This window comes from Argentina anserina, chromosome 3 (assembly GCF_933775445.1).
Source record: "Argentina anserina chromosome 3, drPotAnse1.1, whole genome shotgun sequence".
Classification (NCBI taxonomy): Eukaryota; Viridiplantae; Streptophyta; class Magnoliopsida; order Rosales; family Rosaceae; genus Argentina; species Argentina anserina.
Genome location: NC_065874.1, coordinates 2,155,752 through 2,174,923, shown reverse-complemented (window position 1 = coordinate 2,174,923; position 19,172 = coordinate 2,155,752). Strand labels below are relative to the sequence as shown.

General features: G+C 38.3%; 3 protein-coding genes across 6 annotated transcripts in view; 1 reads left to right on the top strand and 2 right to left on the bottom strand.

Moving 5' to 3' along the window:
* The first annotated feature begins 5,003 nt into the window (after positions 1–5,003).
* LOC126788285 (putative serine/threonine-protein kinase) lies at positions 5,004–8,176 on the top strand. 2 transcript variants are annotated; one of them, XM_050514264.1, is made up of 7 exons: positions 5,004–5,171; positions 5,362–5,474; positions 5,584–5,696; positions 6,141–6,351; positions 6,446–6,683; positions 7,025–7,112; positions 7,528–8,176. In XM_050514264.1, the coding sequence occupies exons 2-7, from the start codon at positions 5,396–5,398 to the stop codon at positions 7,852–7,854; spliced, it is 1,056 nt and encodes a 351-aa protein (XP_050370221.1). In that variant the 5' UTR covers positions 5,004–5,171; positions 5,362–5,395; the 3' UTR covers positions 7,855–8,176. The 2 variants fall into 2 exon arrangements, with proteins under 2 accessions (XP_050370221.1, XP_050370220.1); XM_050514263.1 differs by having other exon boundaries at positions 6,962–7,112.
* A 352-nt stretch (positions 8,177–8,528) lies between these two features.
* On the bottom strand, positions 8,529–10,621 carry LOC126788286 (clathrin light chain 1-like). The gene is made up of 3 exons (XM_050514265.1): positions 10,166–10,621; positions 9,261–9,414; positions 8,529–9,168 (listed from the first exon to the last, which is right to left on the bottom strand). Exons 1-3 carry the CDS (start codon positions 10,534–10,536, stop codon positions 8,704–8,706), a joined length of 990 nt encoding a protein of 329 aa, XP_050370222.1. The 5' UTR covers positions 10,537–10,621; the 3' UTR covers positions 8,529–8,703.
* Positions 10,622–11,464: 843 nt separating this feature from the next.
* The window catches only part of LOC126788281 (RNA polymerase II C-terminal domain phosphatase-like 1), a 30,529-nt gene continuing 22,821 nt past the window's right edge, over positions 11,465–19,172 (bottom strand). The window contains exons 2-17 of one of the 3 annotated variants that reach the window (XM_050514253.1): positions 17,952–18,428; positions 17,466–17,676; positions 17,210–17,367; positions 17,018–17,088; positions 16,823–16,925; positions 16,230–16,313; positions 15,443–16,024; positions 15,278–15,341; positions 14,749–14,879; positions 14,592–14,645; positions 13,946–14,042; positions 13,521–13,756; positions 13,304–13,387; positions 12,757–12,822; positions 12,595–12,662; positions 11,467–12,371 (exon numbers count right to left, since the gene is read on the bottom strand). In XM_050514253.1, the coding sequence (XP_050370210.1) occupies positions 12,263–12,371; positions 12,595–12,662; positions 12,757–12,822; positions 13,304–13,387; positions 13,521–13,756; positions 13,946–14,042; positions 14,592–14,645; positions 14,749–14,879; positions 15,278–15,341; positions 15,443–16,024; positions 16,230–16,313; positions 16,823–16,925; positions 17,018–17,088; positions 17,210–17,367; positions 17,466–17,676; positions 17,952–18,428 (2,595 nt within the window). In that variant the 3' untranslated portion in view covers positions 11,467–12,262. Of the gene's footprint in view, positions 12,372–12,594; positions 12,663–12,756; positions 12,823–13,303; positions 13,388–13,520; positions 13,757–13,945; positions 14,043–14,591; positions 14,646–14,748; positions 14,880–15,277; positions 15,342–15,442; positions 16,025–16,229; positions 16,314–16,822; positions 16,926–17,017; positions 17,089–17,209; positions 17,368–17,465; positions 17,677–17,951; positions 18,429–19,172 lie in introns of all 3 variants that reach the window. The other 2 variants (XM_050514254.1, XM_050514255.1) reach the window with 2 other exon arrangements.

The window sequence follows — 19,172 nt, the reverse complement described above, 5'->3', positions numbered from 1 at the left end:
GAGAGAGAGAGAGAGAGAGAGAGTGGATTTGGGGCTTGGAATTTGTTTTGTTTTTGGGGATTTAGGGTTTGGGTGGTAGACAAGGGCATGTGATTTGGGAACCCCAATTTTTCAGGTGTTGGGGTAAATTTGGAGCAAAGGGTTTGGGATTGTGTCTCAAGTTTGGGACTTTAAGCCACTACTTAGTAATGATTGGGGAATTATTACATTATCTCTCTTAAATATTTTATACCGGTTAAAATTTACGATTTTATAATAAATAGACATGAAAAAATGCATAGTATTTTATAAGATGTATGAAAAGGGTGAATTATTCCTAGCAAGAGATTAAGAGGAGGAAGGCGAGACATGGAATCATGGGAAAGAGTCAGCAGCACAAGGAATCTTCTGCATAATAAAATATGTCTGATTGGGAAAGGAGGAGACATTGTTGCTCTGCTGATGTGCTTCTTTGTCTCTGCCTCGCTAGCTAGTTTGTAATGAGCAGAAATCTTGCGCATTTCACATCGTACCGACTTCCATCACCAACATACTAATATTGTCATCATTTAACTATTTTTAAAATATTGGGTCTTAATTTCAAAAAATCTTTGTTATCTTAATTTTAAAATATTTGTTATATTTTAGACTTAGAATTTCTCCTTTTTAACAGTTCAACCAATAAACCAACCAGGATGCCATATGTTGAGCACTGATCGATTCTCCCACCTTAAGACAATGAAGTTATTCAAAAGAGCAATATAAGAAGCCTTTAGACTTTTTAGTGCAGAGAGACAAGAAGCTCCGTACACATAATACAAACAAAAACAAAGTAATATAGGTTGAATTTAGCCCAAATTATGGGATTAAATTCTCAAATAATATGACCAAAGTGTTTGGTGAATCAGCTTATTTCATAAGTTCACAAACTTCAATCCAACTTTAAGACAAATTAAGAAAGAAATAAAATTTTTAAAAATTACTGCTGATTAAATATACAAACGTAAATTTATCTAATCGCACATCGGGACTAAACTGAGTCATAAACTGCAGCATGTGTTTGACAATTGTTGTGATAATGGGGAGAATGTGGAGCAGAAATATTTGGTCCAAAGAATTTAATTAACTTTAGTAAAAGATGAAGAAAGTCAAATGAGAATCCACAACCATGTGGAAGGAGAACTAGAATTATCATCTGTGTCCGGCTCAGGTGCAGATCCAGATAGAGTTGGCAAACAATCTTTTCACGTAGAATTTTACTCACCAGTTCCACTCATCTATTTTATCACATTTTTTCGTTCTTGAAGCGAGAACAATGTGCTCGTTGAAATGTCTCCAAAATACTAGAACACATAGCTCGTGTAATTTGTTCATACCATGAAGAACTGTTTCAGAATCTAAACACAAGTTCCTCGATCAAATTTCATGAGGTTGGGAGTCAAATGAAACCAACTGATGCTTAATTACAAATTACTTACTCTACATTAATACTCGAACTTCTTAACTCTCTAAAAGCTTATTCGATTTGTTTCCCATGCCACAACACGGTTGACCCGATCATGTATATTAGTATATACCAAAAGGTGTCTTCTTATTTTTCTAGAGGAAGAATTATTCTGCTAGACTTTTATATAATGGATATTTACCGAAATTGCATGTTGTCAATTCGTTCCAAGCAGACCATGGAAAAATTGAGTGGTGCAGCAAACTGCATAGTACAAGCAGAAGCAGCCAGGCAAAATGGTAGACATTTGTTGACAATAAGCTGCGAAAACTTAAAGATATTATTGTGTGATTAAAATCACGTAAATGTTTAAATTTGTTTACTTGGTCTTTTTTATTTTGCTGCATACTTGGTCTTACTTTATCTTATTTTTTGACAAAGGGAAAATTCATTAAAAAAGGAACAAAACAACTAAACAACAACAATCAAAAGAAAAGTCCTTAAACTAGACAAGGAAACTAGCATCTAAGCCGGGGCTGGTCCGTCGTATTTGGAGGCCTTGTGCGAAATATTAAAATGCGGTCACTTATGTGCTCCTGAAAAAAAAATACACCAAAACTAGAAACATAGTATCACAAATAGACATCTATATAAGCAGACCAACAATTAAGATCACAACAACATAAGGATAGAAGACCGAAAGTAAATTTTATGTAAAAGCATAATAGATCGACTTCAAAAGCAAATGCTTTGTAAGCATCACACATTTTCATTTTTCAAGACCAACATTAACATCAAAATTCAATCTAATACAGTTGGTGGTTCAATCAATTTAGTTTGAAAAAAGTTCAAAAACAAGCACTCAATTCGGACTAAGTAACTAACATACCTTGGAGAATTGGAGAGTGGAGAGTTGGAGGCTTGCCGGCTTGGATCTAGATTCCCAAAAGACCAGAAATCAGTCGATCTCGATGATGCTTGATTGCTTGTCAAGGTCAAAATCTCGGAGAGGCAAGAATGTGGGAGAGGAGAGGAGAGGAGAAGAAAGGCCAGAGAAAGGGAGAGGATGACTGGTCTTATTGTCTCAATGGTCTGGACGAGCTACTAAGCTAGATGACTCATATGAGGGGAGTCATTGAGTCAGGTGATTGGCCGACTCTGTGTCTATGAGGGAAGTGAGGAAGGCATTGACTTGAATGAAGGTAGATTATGAGTTTATGACTTATGAAAGTTTAGGAAAATTAGCAAAAAAAAAATAAGAGGTTTCGAATCGGAAATAAGGGGATTCCACACACATCTAAGACTCTAACCAACTTAACTAGTTGTTACATAGTGATACACAATTTATTTTTAATCTTCTAAATTTTGGACCATGTGCCACTGTACACTTGGTACAACCGACGAACCGGGCCTGATCTAGGCTTAAAAAAGAAAGGGAGGTGGATACCAAAACAAGTTATCCTTACACTCCCTTTAAAAGGCTAATCTAGCTCCACAACAAGCAACTTGATTTGCTGATTTGCTGATCTTGGACTAGCTAGAAGAGGGAAAAGCATCTATCTGAGTTCTTATAATCTTCAACAGAGGTTATAACGACCAGTCTGCTAGATGAATAGAATGAACCAAGAGCTCGATAAGATGGGAGGAGTCCGTTTCAAACAGAAAACACATCCGAGGAATTGTGACATGTTTTAAGTCTACCAACAAGAAACATTGCTGAGCAAATTGCCAAAGCTTCAGCATAAGGTTGAGAAGGAGCAGGAACTTGGATATGTAATCCCTCAATTACACTTCCAAACTGATTACGAGCAACTGAGGCAATGACAACCATATTCTGAGACCATTCCAATGCTACATTTATCTTAGTTTGAGAACTCGTAGGAGGGATCTAATTTGGTTTAGGAGGTGGCCGAATAGTATTGGGCTATGTAGCATTGACACCGATACGGCGCGACACCGCGATACGACAAATCTAAAAAACATAGATCTTGTCACGGCGTTGATACGGAAATTTATATAAAATTTAATATATTTATTAATGTATAAAAGAAATATATAACACATGAAATAATGTCAAATTAAAGTTTCAAGTTCATTCAATTACATAATAATTCAAAATAAATAAATCTAAAGAAATATTAAAGAGAAAACAATGAGGTTGAAACAAAATTTTGGTTTTTTTTTTTCTGTTTAGTTTTCAATTTTATGTTTTTTTATAATCTAAAATGATGACGTGACATGTCGGAATTATAATGTGGTTTATTGGTTAAAGTGTCGGAAATGTGTCAAAAAGTCAATATTAATGACATGCCATGTGAAGTGTCAGACACGGTGTCGGGAAGTGTCGGACCGTGTCAGAGTGTCGGAAACCTTAAAAGTGTCCGTGCTAGATAGGTATTGGGGGTTGCGGTAGTTACATTTCCCTTCCGAGTGGACTGGAGAATGAACTCATGAGCTAACATAAAAGCAGATGAAGCTACTGCAAGGGGATCAGGCAGGCAGTGGGAATGCAAGCAGTGGCACCGATGAACCGTCCAAGTGTTTTACTTGGTCTTACTTTGATGCCTATCGATCACTGTCTCATAATAATCAACAAAACCATGAACCGTCCAACTCTCAAAATTATTACGTTTATTGTTTTCCCCGGGTTGATTATACTTGTTTTATTTCTATTCTTCTCCCACACGAAGAATAGTAAAACATGACAAGTTTAAAGATTAAATTATTGATTACGCTAAGACTGATTGAGAAATGCAAGACTAGCTAGGAATACAAGAATTGAATTCGTGGATAAGTTTTTGTAAGAATAAGGAACATGAAGACGTGGCTGGCTGCTTATGGATCAAAGTACATATAGCTCATTTTTTCAGCCATTGACTTGAATATTGCATTACCTCTATACCGCAACTCTCAAGTGCAATTGCTATCTAAGAAGTAAGAACACTTGATAAACATAGCAAATGCCCCAGTCCGTTTGTGATTACTTGCTGCTTACTTCTATAATTGTAACGTAGCATTTTCGAATAAGGACAAGTGTCTTCATTATGGATAAAAGTATTTTTGTATCCGAATCATCTCAAATTAGTTTATGTTAAACTCACTCAAAATAATATGGTTTTATAATAAGTTGACGCATACACTTCTATAGAGGTATAAGTTGACGCAGAGCTTTCACTCACAAACCAAAAAGTACTTCTTGACTTCTTGTATGAAGAGTTTGAGAGATAAACTGAACCTCCAATAATGATGTCAAATTTTATAAAAAAAAAATGAGGCAAACTATTAATGACGCAACAAATATTTCCAAAAAAAAAACAGAGAGAAAGAGAGGGATGAGTCATTTTCAAGCTCCAACAACAGTTGGAAATGGGAACGCTCTCAATAATGGGAAGCCGAGCTCGTGTGCAGCTGCAGCTACGACTCGTGATTCCCAGAGAAAGAAAGAAGGAACTTTTCTTTGGTTCAATAGTGGAACAAAGAAAGAAACAAAAGAAAAGAAGGAACAGCTAGAAATACCAATTACAACCACCACTAATATTATAACAAGAAAAGCTGTACTCTTTTTTTCCTTGGTGGGTTTTAATTACTTTAATATTATTGTTTCATGTATCTGAGTATTCGTATATACTATATATAGTAAACTAGAGAATTTCCAGCTCTGCATGTTTGCCAACAACTAGCAGATGTTAACCGAATCTGAAAAAGGGATCGCGATTTGGAGTTGGATTAGTCATCAAGGATAAGCCAGGTGGGTTTCTTCAGGTTGTGCTTGTTTTATTCTGTTTTGTTCAGTTTGGAGCTTAAAAGATTTGATCTTTCTGTGTTTTGCTGAAAATTTGATGAATTTGGCAATCTGGGTTGGTCTCAGAATCTGATATGGCAAGGTGGATATGATGGAGTTGAACTCTTTATGATGCTTGTACTGTAAATTTATGCAGGCTCAGAAATTAGGAGTCTTTGCTGTGGACAATTATGAGTTGCAAATGCTTTGGTGGTGCAGTGTTAAAGAGGAAAAGAAGTAGTTCTGGTCAGACTAGCCATGATTTTGATGGTATGCAGGATAACTGTAAATGCTTTGTTTTAATGTTCAAGCTTAGTAGCAACATCATGCTTGATCTTTGATAGCCCTTAATATGGTCTGGTTTGTCTTTCTGCAAAAGGTAATCTGCCGGAAAATGTTAGAGGTTTATCCTACAATGAATTGAGATCGGCGACCAATAATTTTCATGCCAGCAATAAGATAGGGCGAGGAGGTTTTGGAATTGTGTACAAGGTACTCGCATTTTGCATATGGTTTGTCATTGTAGTATTACTGCTAAGAGAGTAAAGTGTTTTCTGTATTTTAGTCATGTTATTATTTTTACTTCAGAAGTAATTGGGATTCTCTAGAGTACTTCAAGCTGTTATCTTATGCTAATAGGCACACTGATACTCTAGCCTGTAGTTCTAAATTGGATTTTTTTTTATATAATTATGGCATCCCAGTAATGTGATTTTTTCTTGTTTCACTAAGTCATGAGGTTGTCATTGAGAATAGTTTCCAATGTGATTTGGCAACTTCACATTGGTAATTTCGATACAAAGTTAAAACAATCTTCCTTTGCTGGTGCTAAATTGAAGGAGAACTACCTGTATCTATGATTTTATAGTATATAAGACATCAAAAAGGGTGTTTGTTCTTGTCATTTATCTAAGTAAGCTAGCTACATTTTGTTAGGGAACCCTAAAAAATGGAAAGCAAGTTGCTGTGAAGACACTTTCTGCTAGGTCGAAGCAGGGAGTCCGTGAATTCTTAAATGAGATTAACACTATATCAAATGTCCGGCATCCAAACCTTGTCGAGTTGATTGGGTGCTGTGTTCAAGGAGCTGACCGGATTTTGGTCTATGAATTTGTTGAGAATAACAGCCTTGATCGTGCGTTATTAGGTAATAGATCAAGACTCTTGACATGAAAAAAACACTAAAGGTCCACATACCTAATGGGAACTGAGGATCTAATTTGTCTTCCTTTGGTTTGTAGGTGCGAGGGATAAAACCATCAGATTGGATTGGGAAAAAAGAAAAGCCATTTGTTTGGGAATTGCTAGGGGTCTTACATTTCTTCATGAAGAACTGAATCCCCATATTGTCCACAGAGACATTAAAGCTAGTAATATACTACTTGACGGCGATTTAAATGCAAAAATTGGAGACTTTGGTTTGGCTAAACTGTTCCCAGACAATATAACTCATATTAGCACCAGGATTGCAGGAACAACGTATGCTATCTATTATAATATCTTTTTCTTATTTGTCATTAGACATTTCTATTTCTTCTGCGAAACTGTGATTGACAAACATGTGATTGTTGTTCCTTGTTTCTCTATATATCTTTTAATATCTTCATTAACTGCTCTGGGAGCATCAGAAATAGTGTGGCTCAAACGTTCTTATGGTTTATTTCTGACAATCATTTGTGCATGTGATGCTTTAGTTTGTTCTTGATGAGATATGACTTAACTAGCAGTCGTCTCATGCTTAATTTCGCTCTTTTCAGAGGTTATTTGGCACCAGAATATGCATTGGGAGGTCAACTGACCATGAAGGCTGATGTTTACAGCTTCGGCGTTCTCATACTTGAAATAGTTGGTGGCAGAAGCAGTGCCAGGGAAAACTGGGGAGGGACAGAAAAGTTTCTCCTTGAATGGGTGAGTTCATATTTTTTCAATCTTCTAAATTATCAATACTATTATAATGACTTGATGATCTAAAAATGGAGGTAAGCTGAATAGACAACAATCGATGTCAATGTCTGATGAATTTATCATTGAGAGAATATATTTGTTGAGGAAATGTTGGAATTATTTTCTTTGATTGAATTATAGTTGGTATTGGATAGTTCTATCCATGCCCTCATCTTTCTAAAATTTGAATCGCATAATGTTTATTAAGAGTTTAAGACCTTAAATTTTCAACTGTTAACTATTGGATTTAATCATGGTATGTCAATAGTAAGCATGCTAAAATTTTAGCCCCACAATATGTGCTGGTTAATTTTCTTACTGAACTTGCTCATATTAGTAACCACTGTTCCCTTTTACAATTCTTTCTGTTCTTCAATAGGCGTGGCAACTCCATGAAGAAGGGAGACTATTGGAGCTAGTTGACCCGGAGCTAGGGGATTATCCTGAGGAAGAAATCCTTAGGTACATGAAGGTGGCATTTTTCTGCACACAAGCTGCATCGAGTCGAAGACCACTGATGGGCCAGGTTCTTGACATGCTCTCGAGAAATATCAGGCTGAATGAAAAGCAACTTACAGCCCCGGGTTTCTTCAACAACTCAGGGGGGCTTGGAGGACCCTCTTCGAGTAAAAAATCATGTGCCGACTCGTCCACCTACAATATGAGTTCAGTCCCCGACACAATTACTCAAGTAATGCCACGGTGAAGAACAATGCTACTGCAATTTAGATGCAGTCCAGAACAAATTATGTGTGGTGCTATTAGTCCATAGAGTTTTTTTTTTGATGGCAAACCAATAAGTTTTATAGAAAACTATTAGTTCATAGAGTTGGCTTCTACATTTCCCTTTTCTTTTAGCTATTTTGCAAATGGAGAGGGTGGTTTTTATTCCAGGTAGCGGATTGTTGGATTAGGGTGGATTCTTTTTCCTGATTTTAGTACAGGTGTATTATTACTTCTCAAGGGTGCGACGAAGAGAAAACTGTTGCATAGTAATTCAGTGATTGCTGATTTTGATTCAGTGGAAGTTTCAATTACAGTAGTTGTATCAGTCCAGTGAGAGGGACTTCACAGAATTTACATTTCTTTCATAGAAAAGATAATGATTTACTTCAGACTATTAACCAAAGATAAACACTTTTAACAACTAATGACAACTTATGATGTATTTCTGGGCTTGGTTAATGGAACTATCTCCTAAAAAACCAACAGATACAATCACCACGCCCATGTTTTCGGTCCTCAATTTTCTCGTACACTACCTTTCCTAGATGCTTGGAACTTTCTTGCCCAGCAAAAAGAACAAAAAGGAAAAAAAACTGTTTTAATATTCATAGAACGTGTAGAACAACGACAATCTCAAACCCCAAACACAACATATCCAAAACCAAGGTATATAAAGGCCTCCACAATAAAGCTAAGAACGATGGAGGCCAAATATGACAATATTCTGATAATTAGTAGCAAAAGAAAAAGGAAGATGACAGCCGATAAATGAAAATTAGAGATCTCAAAATAATAACAAATATGGAGAGAGTTGAGACATTATATCGACTTAAGCAGACTGTTCCTCGGTAGAAACAGGAGCTGCTTGTTCTGGTGCATCCGAAGTGCTAATAGAGGTGGCCTCTTTAGTTTCTGAAGCAGCAGGCCCCGCAGCGTCTGCAGATCCATTAGATTTAGATGCAGCATTCTTCACATCTTTTGCATCCTTTACATTCTTGGCATCTTTTGCATCCTTCCCATCTTTTGCATCTTTAGCAGGAGCAGGTGGTTTTGGAATCATGTGCGGTGGAGTTGTATGCTTCAGCTTCAAAAGTATTTGTCGCATCCTTGAAAGATCAGTGGGTTTCCCAGGCTTTGGACCCTGAATGACCGTGATCGATGGTTTTTTGTCCTGATCCTTTTTGCCTCTCTTTTTCTCAATGTTGGGTATCTCATGAGGAATGAGCTCAGCTATTGCCTTCCAACTTTGCTTGTCTGCATTCTTGTGGAACTTCTCTTGATCAGCCACGAACACCTGCTTCCACATCAAAACTAACTTGTTAGCATTGACTGGTCTGAAACTGGAGCACCAAATAGAACAGTAGATAATCACAGTCCACAACTTACCTTCTCCTTCTCCCTGTTCTCAACCTTGTTAGTCTCAACATTAAGCTTCCTTTTCTCATAGAATGCACGTTTGAACTCCTCAGCTTCTTCAATAATCTGGATCCTCAGTTCTTTCTCTCTCTTTTCCTTCTCCTCAAGCACAAGGGCATTTTGCCTGTACCAGCAAAGTCATGAGATGATTAGTTTCCACAGAATCCAATATTACTTAGTAACTTGCAATAGCTAGTGCAGCTCGACCAACGTGTAAACATATAACTACAAAAGAGGTGCAACCATTAACTGTGATCAACTAATCATTGTCAATTCCCTTCTTTGGACACCAGTACGTACTTTAAGCTACTTACCATAATAACAATCAACAAGCAAGCAAGCGAACAAAAGACGTTACATCATGCCGGCTAGAAAACATGCACCATGCGGGAACCTTGCCTAGTTAAAACTCAAATCAACTCTGATTAACCCCAACATGACTCTTTTAGACCATCTTGACAGCTCACTATCTCAATAATCTTTCGAAAAGGTTCAAGGACCATATTGTTCTATGAACACAACACAATTTGCTTCTAACAGTAATCCAGAATCCAGATCATCACCGATAAAAAGCATCGAAAAGTAATCAGTGGCTTAAGAGCTGATCTTCAGCTCTAGCTACAGGTCTGCTAAATCTGCTATAATATATAAACTACACAGTAAAATCAAATTGCCAACTGTCCTTTGAATTAAAATCTCTTCGCAAATAAAGAACTAAAATTTCAATGCTTCTTCCTAATCACTACTTAAACTACACAGATCCAACCACTAATCAACTCCAAATCCAAATCAATCATACTAAATATGCACAAAGATGCTGAATTTCACAGATCCAATCCAACCAATCAAATCAAAACCGGATCGGAGAACCTTACCTCCTCCACTCACGGAGAGCTTGCCCTTCCTCCGCCATATCGCTCGGCTCCGGCAGCAAAGGCCCGTCGGAGGCGAAAACTCCGTCGTCGATTCCGTTCTCGCCGATTCCATATCCGTTCCCGTTCTCCGCCGGAGCCGACCCGAACGGCGACGAGCCGGAGTAGTTCGGGCTCGGATCTTCGAATCCGAACGGCGAGGCTTCCGCGGCGGCGGCGTGATCCACCGAAACTCCTTGCACGCCGGAGAAGTCGGAGTAGGAGCCGTACTCGTAGCTGTCCTCCTCGACGACGACCTCGTCGTGGTCAAACGGACGGTTGGTTGAGGCGTTGAGGTCGTCGCCGTCCGTGCTGAAAGCGTCGAACGAAGCCATCGCGGGTTCGGGTTTTCGGGTCTGGCGGATCCAAAGATTCTATCTTTTTCAGAAAAGAGAGTAGAGAGCTGAGCTTGGAAACTTCTGCACTATTTTTTGACTCGTTTTTCTCTTTTTATATAGTTAACGGAGAAGAAGGGACCCCGGAAGAGAATTTACTTTTACTGACCTTGATTAGGTAACTCTTTGAAATTTATGAGAGATTATAGACTAACCACGATTACTTATTGTAACCACGATCAACCAATGTTGCACTCTTTGCTAAGCGCCGGTGCATGTTAGAATACATTAGTTATTGTAATTTGGGGTTTAGATTCTAGGTTCATCTTTGTATTTTATAGTTTCATTAATTAAGACTTAGACAGCCGTACCGGCGCGTTTAAAAAATAAATTAATAAGAAATTACAGGCAAAATATAAGATTGTGATCATCAAAAGAATAAAATGACTAGTGCAAAGTAGTTAATACATTTTATATTCGTGAGAACAAATATAATTCCTAAAATTAAGACTAGTGGTCAAGCTCCCAATACTCTTGATGAGCACTTATATTGTAAATATTTTAGCGCGACAAAGGGGACAATGGGTGGAGTAGGTCTTTGATTAGTTTATACACAAAACAAACACGATGCATGTTGTGAACAAATCAACAACAGCACCCACAAACACTGATCGATTGATCCAATTTTGATCGTTGTGATTGCATCCATCGCATTATGATGTTAGAGTTGCAATTTTAACATTTGTACTCACTATTTTTCTTGAAAGTATGTGAGAACTTAACATAGAGTTGCAGCCTGTATATTTTGAGTATAGTCGAATCACAGTGCACTAATTTATGTGCAAACCGAAATTTGCAGTAGTCACTGTAGTGAAGAATACCAGGTATATATATAACCAGTACAATTTCAGTGAAGAATACCAGGTATCGCCACCTGAATAGGAGAGCTCCTGCCCCAGAAGCCAAAATCTTGGGCGTCACAAAATCGCACCAAAAAAGGCTTTTGGATCAAAAGCAGGCTCAAAGTTGAAACGTAACACTGGTGTGCCATTTTTCATTAATGATACCAGTGTTCTGCTTGTTTGTGCTGGCGCAACCATGATATAAAGCATATGTAGCAAATTTTCCACTGCATAACAAGTGAATGGAATTACAAAAGCCGAATTTACATCACTTGGAAACTAAGCAGTTCCACCTCAGGTAAACATATCCCTAAAAATGTAATAACCTATCCTCGTATTCCCAATCAGATATGGACACTAAAAGCAGTATCTAGACGTCAATGGTTAGAGCGCCGTAACACTGAGCATGCTGAAAGCTGCCCTGGAAGGTTTGGTATAACAAATCCGCCCAAATAAACTCTTTCAACAATCTTGGAAAGAATGCATTAACCACACACCAAAAAGTGAAGTTACATGGCATCAACTCTAATAATATGCCAGGCGAGGTCTAAAAGCAAGTGGAAAACTGTTCGGAACAATGATTTGGGAACACAAAGCCTCAAAACCGAAATCACCTGGCAAAGCAGGCGTCTCCCCTGCCATTAAGTCTTCGGGAAGCTTTTCTCGTGGGCAAGACGTTGTCAGCCAACATTTTGCATGACAACACCAAGGCTATGGCCAACTGGCACTTTTAAGTCTCCACAGCCACGGTCCTTCTCTATAATATGTACCAGCATGTTGGGTCAGTAGCTATACCAAAATGGAATGATAAAGTGGGAGGACCCTCAAGGAACAGGAGGAGCATTTTTTGGATATCTAGCAGAAGAGGGCATTCGCTGTAGAACTTGTGGAAATTCCTGCTTCAGGCGTTTACTTGCCATCCCTTGCAAAGGCCTTTTTATCAAATGATCAGCAACATCAAATTAGAAATGAGAAATACACAACACCACAGAGAAAGAACCAACTTTCAAACTGAGGTCTATCAGACATTAAGAGATTAGACAGAGGAAACTAACTGGGAATGAGCCATCAGTATCATTCCAAGGTCTCACAACCAGCTGATCAAACCCCAGAAATTTTAGGGGAGAAAAAACTAAATAATTGCACAAATTCAGACCTTGGAGAACCTTGACGTTTCTGACCATATAGTGTTGATCTTAGATTTCCAAGAGCCTTCTCAGCAGCCTAAGGACAGAAATGTAACCAGTCAGATATGACATTTGTAGATAATTAAGGCCATAGGACGAGTATTTGGAATTGAGGAGATGGGATAAATTACCTGCATCTTAGCTTCATCCCAAGTTAAGCCAATCCCTTTCCCCAAGACTTCTCCATCAATTTCAGCCTGAAACATGATAACAAGATAATTAGAAAGAACGAGGACAGGGTAACAAACCAAGAAAGAACGGGGGATATTAATATCAACAGATTCAATACCAAAGACATAATGGAAGTTGAAGTCCAAAGAGAACAATACTCAGGGCCCACAAATCATCTACCTTGAACTTTTTTATTTCCAGCTTATTGGCAAGGCATATAATGATGCTCCATTAAGAGAAATATACATCTATTTTCATTTACTAATAAACAAAGTGAGAGGAGGATGTACTATTTTTATACAGCAGATGGTAAACGACCGCTTATGTTCAAATTGAGAGGAAAATCTATATTGTGATTAAAGTCTTCGTATTATTTTCGTTTAAGTGGTTTCTTTTAACATGTAACAGACTTTTTGAGGATCACCACAAGAATCCTCAAATTCAAGAGAATGAATTTGGGGAAAAAACAATACCAAATTTTGTTCAGATATCTGGTCAAATACAAACCTGTACATGCACTTCATCTTTCTCCATCGAATTAGGGGGTGGAGGGCGTGGTTGAAAGACCACACTAAGACCCTCCATCGTACACTGTAGTTTTAAAATACAAATGACACATCGATATTCATTTAATATCAGTCTGACTCTACAATATTATTGCAATAGGAGATGGAAAGAGAGAGAAGAAGAAAGAGAATAAAATAATCAAGGTTCTAAGTCCTACCAGTTCCTTAAGTGCAGAAACTGAAGTCACAGACTTTTTAGAGCTTTCCAACCTGGGGTCTAGAGGCCTAGATGGCTCTGATGAAGTTGAAGACGAGAGAGAGTCCTCTTTCGGCATTGGCTGAGTCCCAAAAGAATTCATATTGCCCATAAAACCATTGTTTGTAACATTAGAAAACTTGCTCGCATCCCCTTGAATGGGCAGAGCATCAGGCTTGCCACGAGAAATGTAAATATCTGCCAAATCATTGTCCAGGATGGTCACAAGCAGAAATAAATAAATAAAGGGAGAGGTCCATCAACATTACTAGCATCTAGGAGAACTAAGCAAGATATAACCTAAACTCCCAGGCATGCAAATCATAGATTATTAAGAATGGCAGTGTCCAAGGTAGAGGTAAGATATACAAGAATACGGAGCCTTACTGGCTAAATTTTTCAGAGAGCCCTCTGCAGCCTGGAAATGAGCTTCCCTTCTTGTTCTACCAGTTCCTTCACCAATTTTTTCTCCTGCGAACCAAGCCTACCAAATACAAAAGTTGATAAAGTTGTTAATCAGTAACATCTCTCAGCAAGGAAATAGGCAAAGTATGACGTTAGGATGAATGATTATACGAAAACATTGGTGCTTGACCTACAAGGCACTTGAGTTTTACTACTCAGATAATCAGCTAACATATCATTGGCAACACTATTAATAATAATTAGATATTACTCCGAGAACAAATAATAATGTGACAAGTGACCACCTATATTAGCACTCCCTCTCGACTTTCCAGAGCAAATTATCAATTGGGGTGAAATATGGTATTACTATTAGAAATGATCTTATCTTTGACATTTCATTATAGGTCATTGGAAAACCAAAATTGAAGTGTAGAAGATTTTACGTTGTCATAATTCACAGTAATCGACTAATTGATACTATACTAGATTTTTTCAACGACAGGTTAAACCATTTCTTTTAAAATTCAGTTGTAAACACATACCAAACAAAACAATGAATCATTGTTAGATAAGTTCAAAACTTCATAACACTGAAACTAATGCGGCAAGTAGAACTGTGAAGTACCTCAACATAAAACTGCAGTTCCGTGCTGGGGACCAAACCTGGCCTGAACTCCACCTATTAATTTATTCAAAAAGAATGAAAGAGAGGCTGAGATAAAATCGAGGCACAGGGTTTATCACAAATAAACTTCCTCTTCCAACACACAGAGTTTAATTACCTTGGTTCCACACTTCATTGCAATTTCTTGTAAAACACTAGCAGGAGTTTCCGCATTTGATACAGGTCGTCCAGATTCAAAGTCAAAATCTCTGTTGCTGGAAGATGAACGATACAAGGGAGACTCCTCACCTATAAGAAAGGCAAACCCATTACATAACACCATTCTTGATACAATACGATGACACTTGTATAGTATCACACATATAAACAATAGTTTTTAACAAGTTCCATAGATGTTCAACTGAGACAAACTTCAAATGGAATATATGAACCTTAGAACTCTTTTTCAATACAATTTTTTGTAAATTCAGAAAACAAAAGTTCATGATATAATTCAACCATATGAAGCCCTCGACAAATTAGAACAGTATACAGCTGAGGCTAAATTAATTGTGAAATAACTGAAAGCATCAAATATAGCAGCTATGGCTAAAAAGATGAAATTACATAACTTAGAGAAAAATAAATTCGAAAAGAAGACCACTGAGTATCCTCTTGATATGCCATTAATGTACGCCATAACTCACCTGAGAAGGAATGGTATCCAGACATTGCTTGGTTGAATCTCAACCGATCATCTCTGTGAAATGCCTGCAAATAGTATTTTTAAGATCAATGTCCACTTGTTGTACATAAGACACTCAGCAGAAAACAAAAGAATCAAAGCGAGATTAACACCCAGTAACAATTACCTCCTTTGGCAGTCTCTGATTTTCTTGAAGAATTCTATCAGACGGCATAGAATTCTCAACTTTTGGGAAAAAAGCTGAATGATGAGATCGATGCTTCTCTATCTGCATGGGTTCTGAATTTAAAGGAAGATCTTTGGGTACCATCCGGCTCAGTTTTCGTGGGCTCATCTCTTCTTCCACTGGAAACCAGCCTCCGCGTGATTGCACCCGTTGAACAGAGACTTGTACTTGAGGTCGTACAGGAAACGGAGGTTCGCTTGGTACAGGCTCTCTCGTGTCCTGGCCATGCTGCAAAATCAGTAGCCTCCGCCTTGTATCAGGGTCTAATTCGGATTCAGGTACCTCCCCTTCCTCTCTAGCAGGAGAATTATGCAAGCCTAAATCGGCAGGTCCAATATGACCCAAAGGTTTAACCAGAGAAGCTGACTGAGGGAACTGCCCATTATGAAAAGGCATCATCGATGGTTGATTTGTTGCCAGTGAAACTGTGCTGGAAGGAGGCACTGTGTACTGAAGGGAAGCAAACCTTGGATCGATGTTATTGACTGCTGAAGAGACTGTTGAAGCAGCTAAGGTAGCTTCCTGTGAACACAAAAAACAAGTAATAATTAGAACACATTAAAATAAACAACACATATAGATAGGTATATATGTGCTCTAACATATTCATCTAAAATGGAGATTCACACCATAATCCAACCACACAAGCCAAAAAGTATGTCCCTTTATTAATTAGACGAGATCCAAAATAAACAATATAGATGAACATGAAACTCTCCTTGAATACCATTAGTCTTCTGTCAACTTCAGCATCTGCCATGCCATCAAAAGGAAGCTGATCTCTATTTCCATTTGAAGCAGAAGCATCATCCTGAATAGCAAAGACTTGTTAATATGACAAGCAAGCAGCAATGTAAAGTTCAAACGAATCTATATATATATATAGAGGATTTTCAGGTGCGGATGTCCGCACCGTGTGGATGTCCCGATACCGGCGACAGCAGGGCACAACGGCGGGGCGGGGACTATGACAGCCACACTCCCCACCTCCCGGCTGTCCCATCTGTGCCGACCGGAGCTCCATCGGCGACCCACGGCGGCCGGAATCTGCAAAAATCAAGTTTATGGGCAGATTCCGGCGATTTGGCGATTCCGGCCGCCGTGGGTCGCCGATGGAGCTCCGGTCGGCACAGATGGGACAGCCGGGAGGTGGGGAGTGTGGCGGTCTGCCCCTCCGTTGTGGCCTGCCGTCTCCGGAAACGCGAATCCGCACGGTGCGGATGCGGACGTCCGCACCAGAAGCGGCCTATATATATATCACATACGTAGCACAAGAACACCATGGCATGTCAATAGAGTTGTAAAATTATCCCAACTGACCTCTGAAACTAGAAAATTGCTGACATCAGGGGTGGAGATATCTTTAATATTGTCTTCATAAAAAATTTCCGGAATCTTTTGTAGTAAACTGTCGTCAAATTCTCTGTTCAGAAAAAAAGTCCCACAGAGCACCGTTATTGAACAATAAGCAGTATAAGCCTTAACTGGAAATATTCGGTTTCATCATTTTCTTACCTAAAGAAGCCACCTCTGACGCTGCAGGCAACATTTCTTGCAACACATAACACAGGGACAGCATTATTTTCCTGTAACATTACCATAAATTCAACCTTAGGAAACCAGAAAATAAAATAAAAATTGTGCCCATGTAGATTGTTTGCAATAGAACAGTTTCAAAGAGCTATAGAAAAATGAAAAGACTTTTACTTCAGCTTGAGGAGCATAGTAAGGCGCAAATGCAGGAACAACATGCACCCGAGGTTGATCTCTGTCATCCCACACCTTCAAGCGATCATCAATCACCAAAGCCATCTTAGGATGGCATAAGCTTTCTTGGAAGACATTAAACAATGACTTCCTTAGACCTATACAACAGATGGAATAAAGTCAAACTTTGCAGGGAAATGGTTGAGGTTTTTTTATTATTTTTATGTAACAAAAATTAGAAATGAATGACACTTACCAGACTTGACACAAACAATGCGGTCAAGTAATTTATTTGTGTTTATTAAATTTGATTCTGGATCAAGAAGCCTCCACATTTCTAAAGCATAATCCCTTTCAGCCATTGTGCAAACATAAACTTCAAAACGCTTGCGCCCTCTTGCAGTCAAGTAGCTCCTAAGATCCTCCCATGCAGGTCTCAACCTCACGAGAACACTTGTATCGCGAATCTAATGAGCACCAAAATTAATGAGAACATAAACCAGCATACAATAGAAAATTGGAAAACCATGACAAAACAGAGAAAGGTGTGGGCAATCCAGAGAAACAGGACAAGGGGAAGCACAAAAACACAACATGAGGATGATTCAACAATGACAAAATAATCAACTATTGCATCCTTTCATGGGATCATAATTGCAATGCAACAAAGAGGGACAAACAAATCAACTACATGTGCTCAAGTTAGAAACTTAGAACTACAGTGAAATAGATAAATGTGTACCTGTGGATTAATGCGAGTCAAGATAATATTTTTCTCCTGAAACCGTATAAGTGGCCGGATGATAGGTTGATGGTTGTCAGATAAGGCTGGAACAACCTCAGACTGAGTTTTGATCACCCTCCCATTTTCAACAACTTGATCATTTTCAGCATATTGCTTCAGTATAAACTTGTCATCTTGATATCGCTTGATTTCTGCCTGCATACCAGAAATCCTTTGTGGGTCCACCTCGCATTGTATTTTCCTCTGCAGGCCTTCAATTCGATCCTCAAAGGAACGCATTGTATTTGCAACAATAAGTGTTTCATCAAGATCAAATACAATGCCAAGACATCTTAGGTTCAGCATGCCAAGGCAAGAACTGTATAGTCCTGATGATACATTGAATCCCCAAAAACATGGATGCTGTTTTTGATTATTCTTCGAGTACATTGCAACCAGATGCAGCTCCTCCCCCCCTAAGGTCATAACTGCAGTCTGCAAGAACAATATGGAATCATTGTCAGAGCTTACAGAAAGAACTATCCACAGGAATGAAACTTGATTTGTAAAGGATAAATTAACTGATTACAAAACAAAACCACGTCTCATTAAAGAATAGCATTTCTGATAAAATGAAAGAGAGTACCAGTTCCAGTACAAGTCAATTAGCAGATATTATTTCCATGGTAAAAGCCATAAATCAGTGACATGCTTAAGTTTAACAAGGACTTTGTACTGGATTACAGAAGACAATAGTACCAATAACTCCTCATATACAATTCAAGAGGTCTATTCTCAACATATACTGCAGCAGCAGCAAAAGAATATCCAGTTCCCTAAGTTATACATATATGCAAACGCAACACAGCCTAAACAGAACAACATTCATCAAGCGCGCATCAGCAAGACCAACAAGTGGAGCATTAACATGGTATATTCTTAGACCAACAGATTCAATACCCCGCCTGATTTAGTAACTTTTGCAGTAAAGTTCAGCTTACAGTTCTTCAAAAATCAGAAGTTTCATGTCCAAAAACTAATTAAAACTCATACACCTGATCTGAATTAGGACAAACAAAGTTCTGGGTTCACTGAAATCCTCAAAATTCGAGCAAATCTCAACATGGGTCCTCTGCAAAAACAGTCCAGAGTCCTCTGTAATAACAGTATCATCAATGAAACATGGGTTTTTTTCATCCTTCCATTTTTCTTATTGCTTTTAATGAATGAGAGTTCTGA

Bases quoted from the DNA above. Each gene is read 5' to 3' on its own strand.
- LOC126788286 (XM_050514265.1), bottom strand. From the start codon at position 10,536: ATGGCTTCGTTCGACGCTTTCAGCACGGACGGCGACGACCTCAACGCC. The intron at 9,415-10,165 runs GTAAGGTTCTCC...TTGCTGGTACAG, and splicing joins GCTCTCCGTGAGTGGAGGAG to GCAAAATGCCCTTGTGCTTG. The intron at 9,169-9,260 runs GTAAGTTGTGGA...ATGTGGAAGCAG, and splicing joins AGAACAGGGAGAAGGAGAAG to GTGTTCGTGGCTGATCAAGA.
- LOC126788285 (XM_050514263.1), top strand. From the start codon at position 5,396: ATGAGTTGCAAATGCTTTGGTGGTGCAGTGTTAAAGAGGAAAAGAAGT. The intron at 5,475-5,583 runs GTATGCAGGATA...TTTCTGCAAAAG, and splicing joins GACTAGCCATGATTTTGATG to GTAATCTGCCGGAAAATGTT. The intron at 7,113-7,527 runs GTGAGTTCATAT...GTTCTTCAATAG, and splicing joins AAAAGTTTCTCCTTGAATGG to GCGTGGCAACTCCATGAAGA.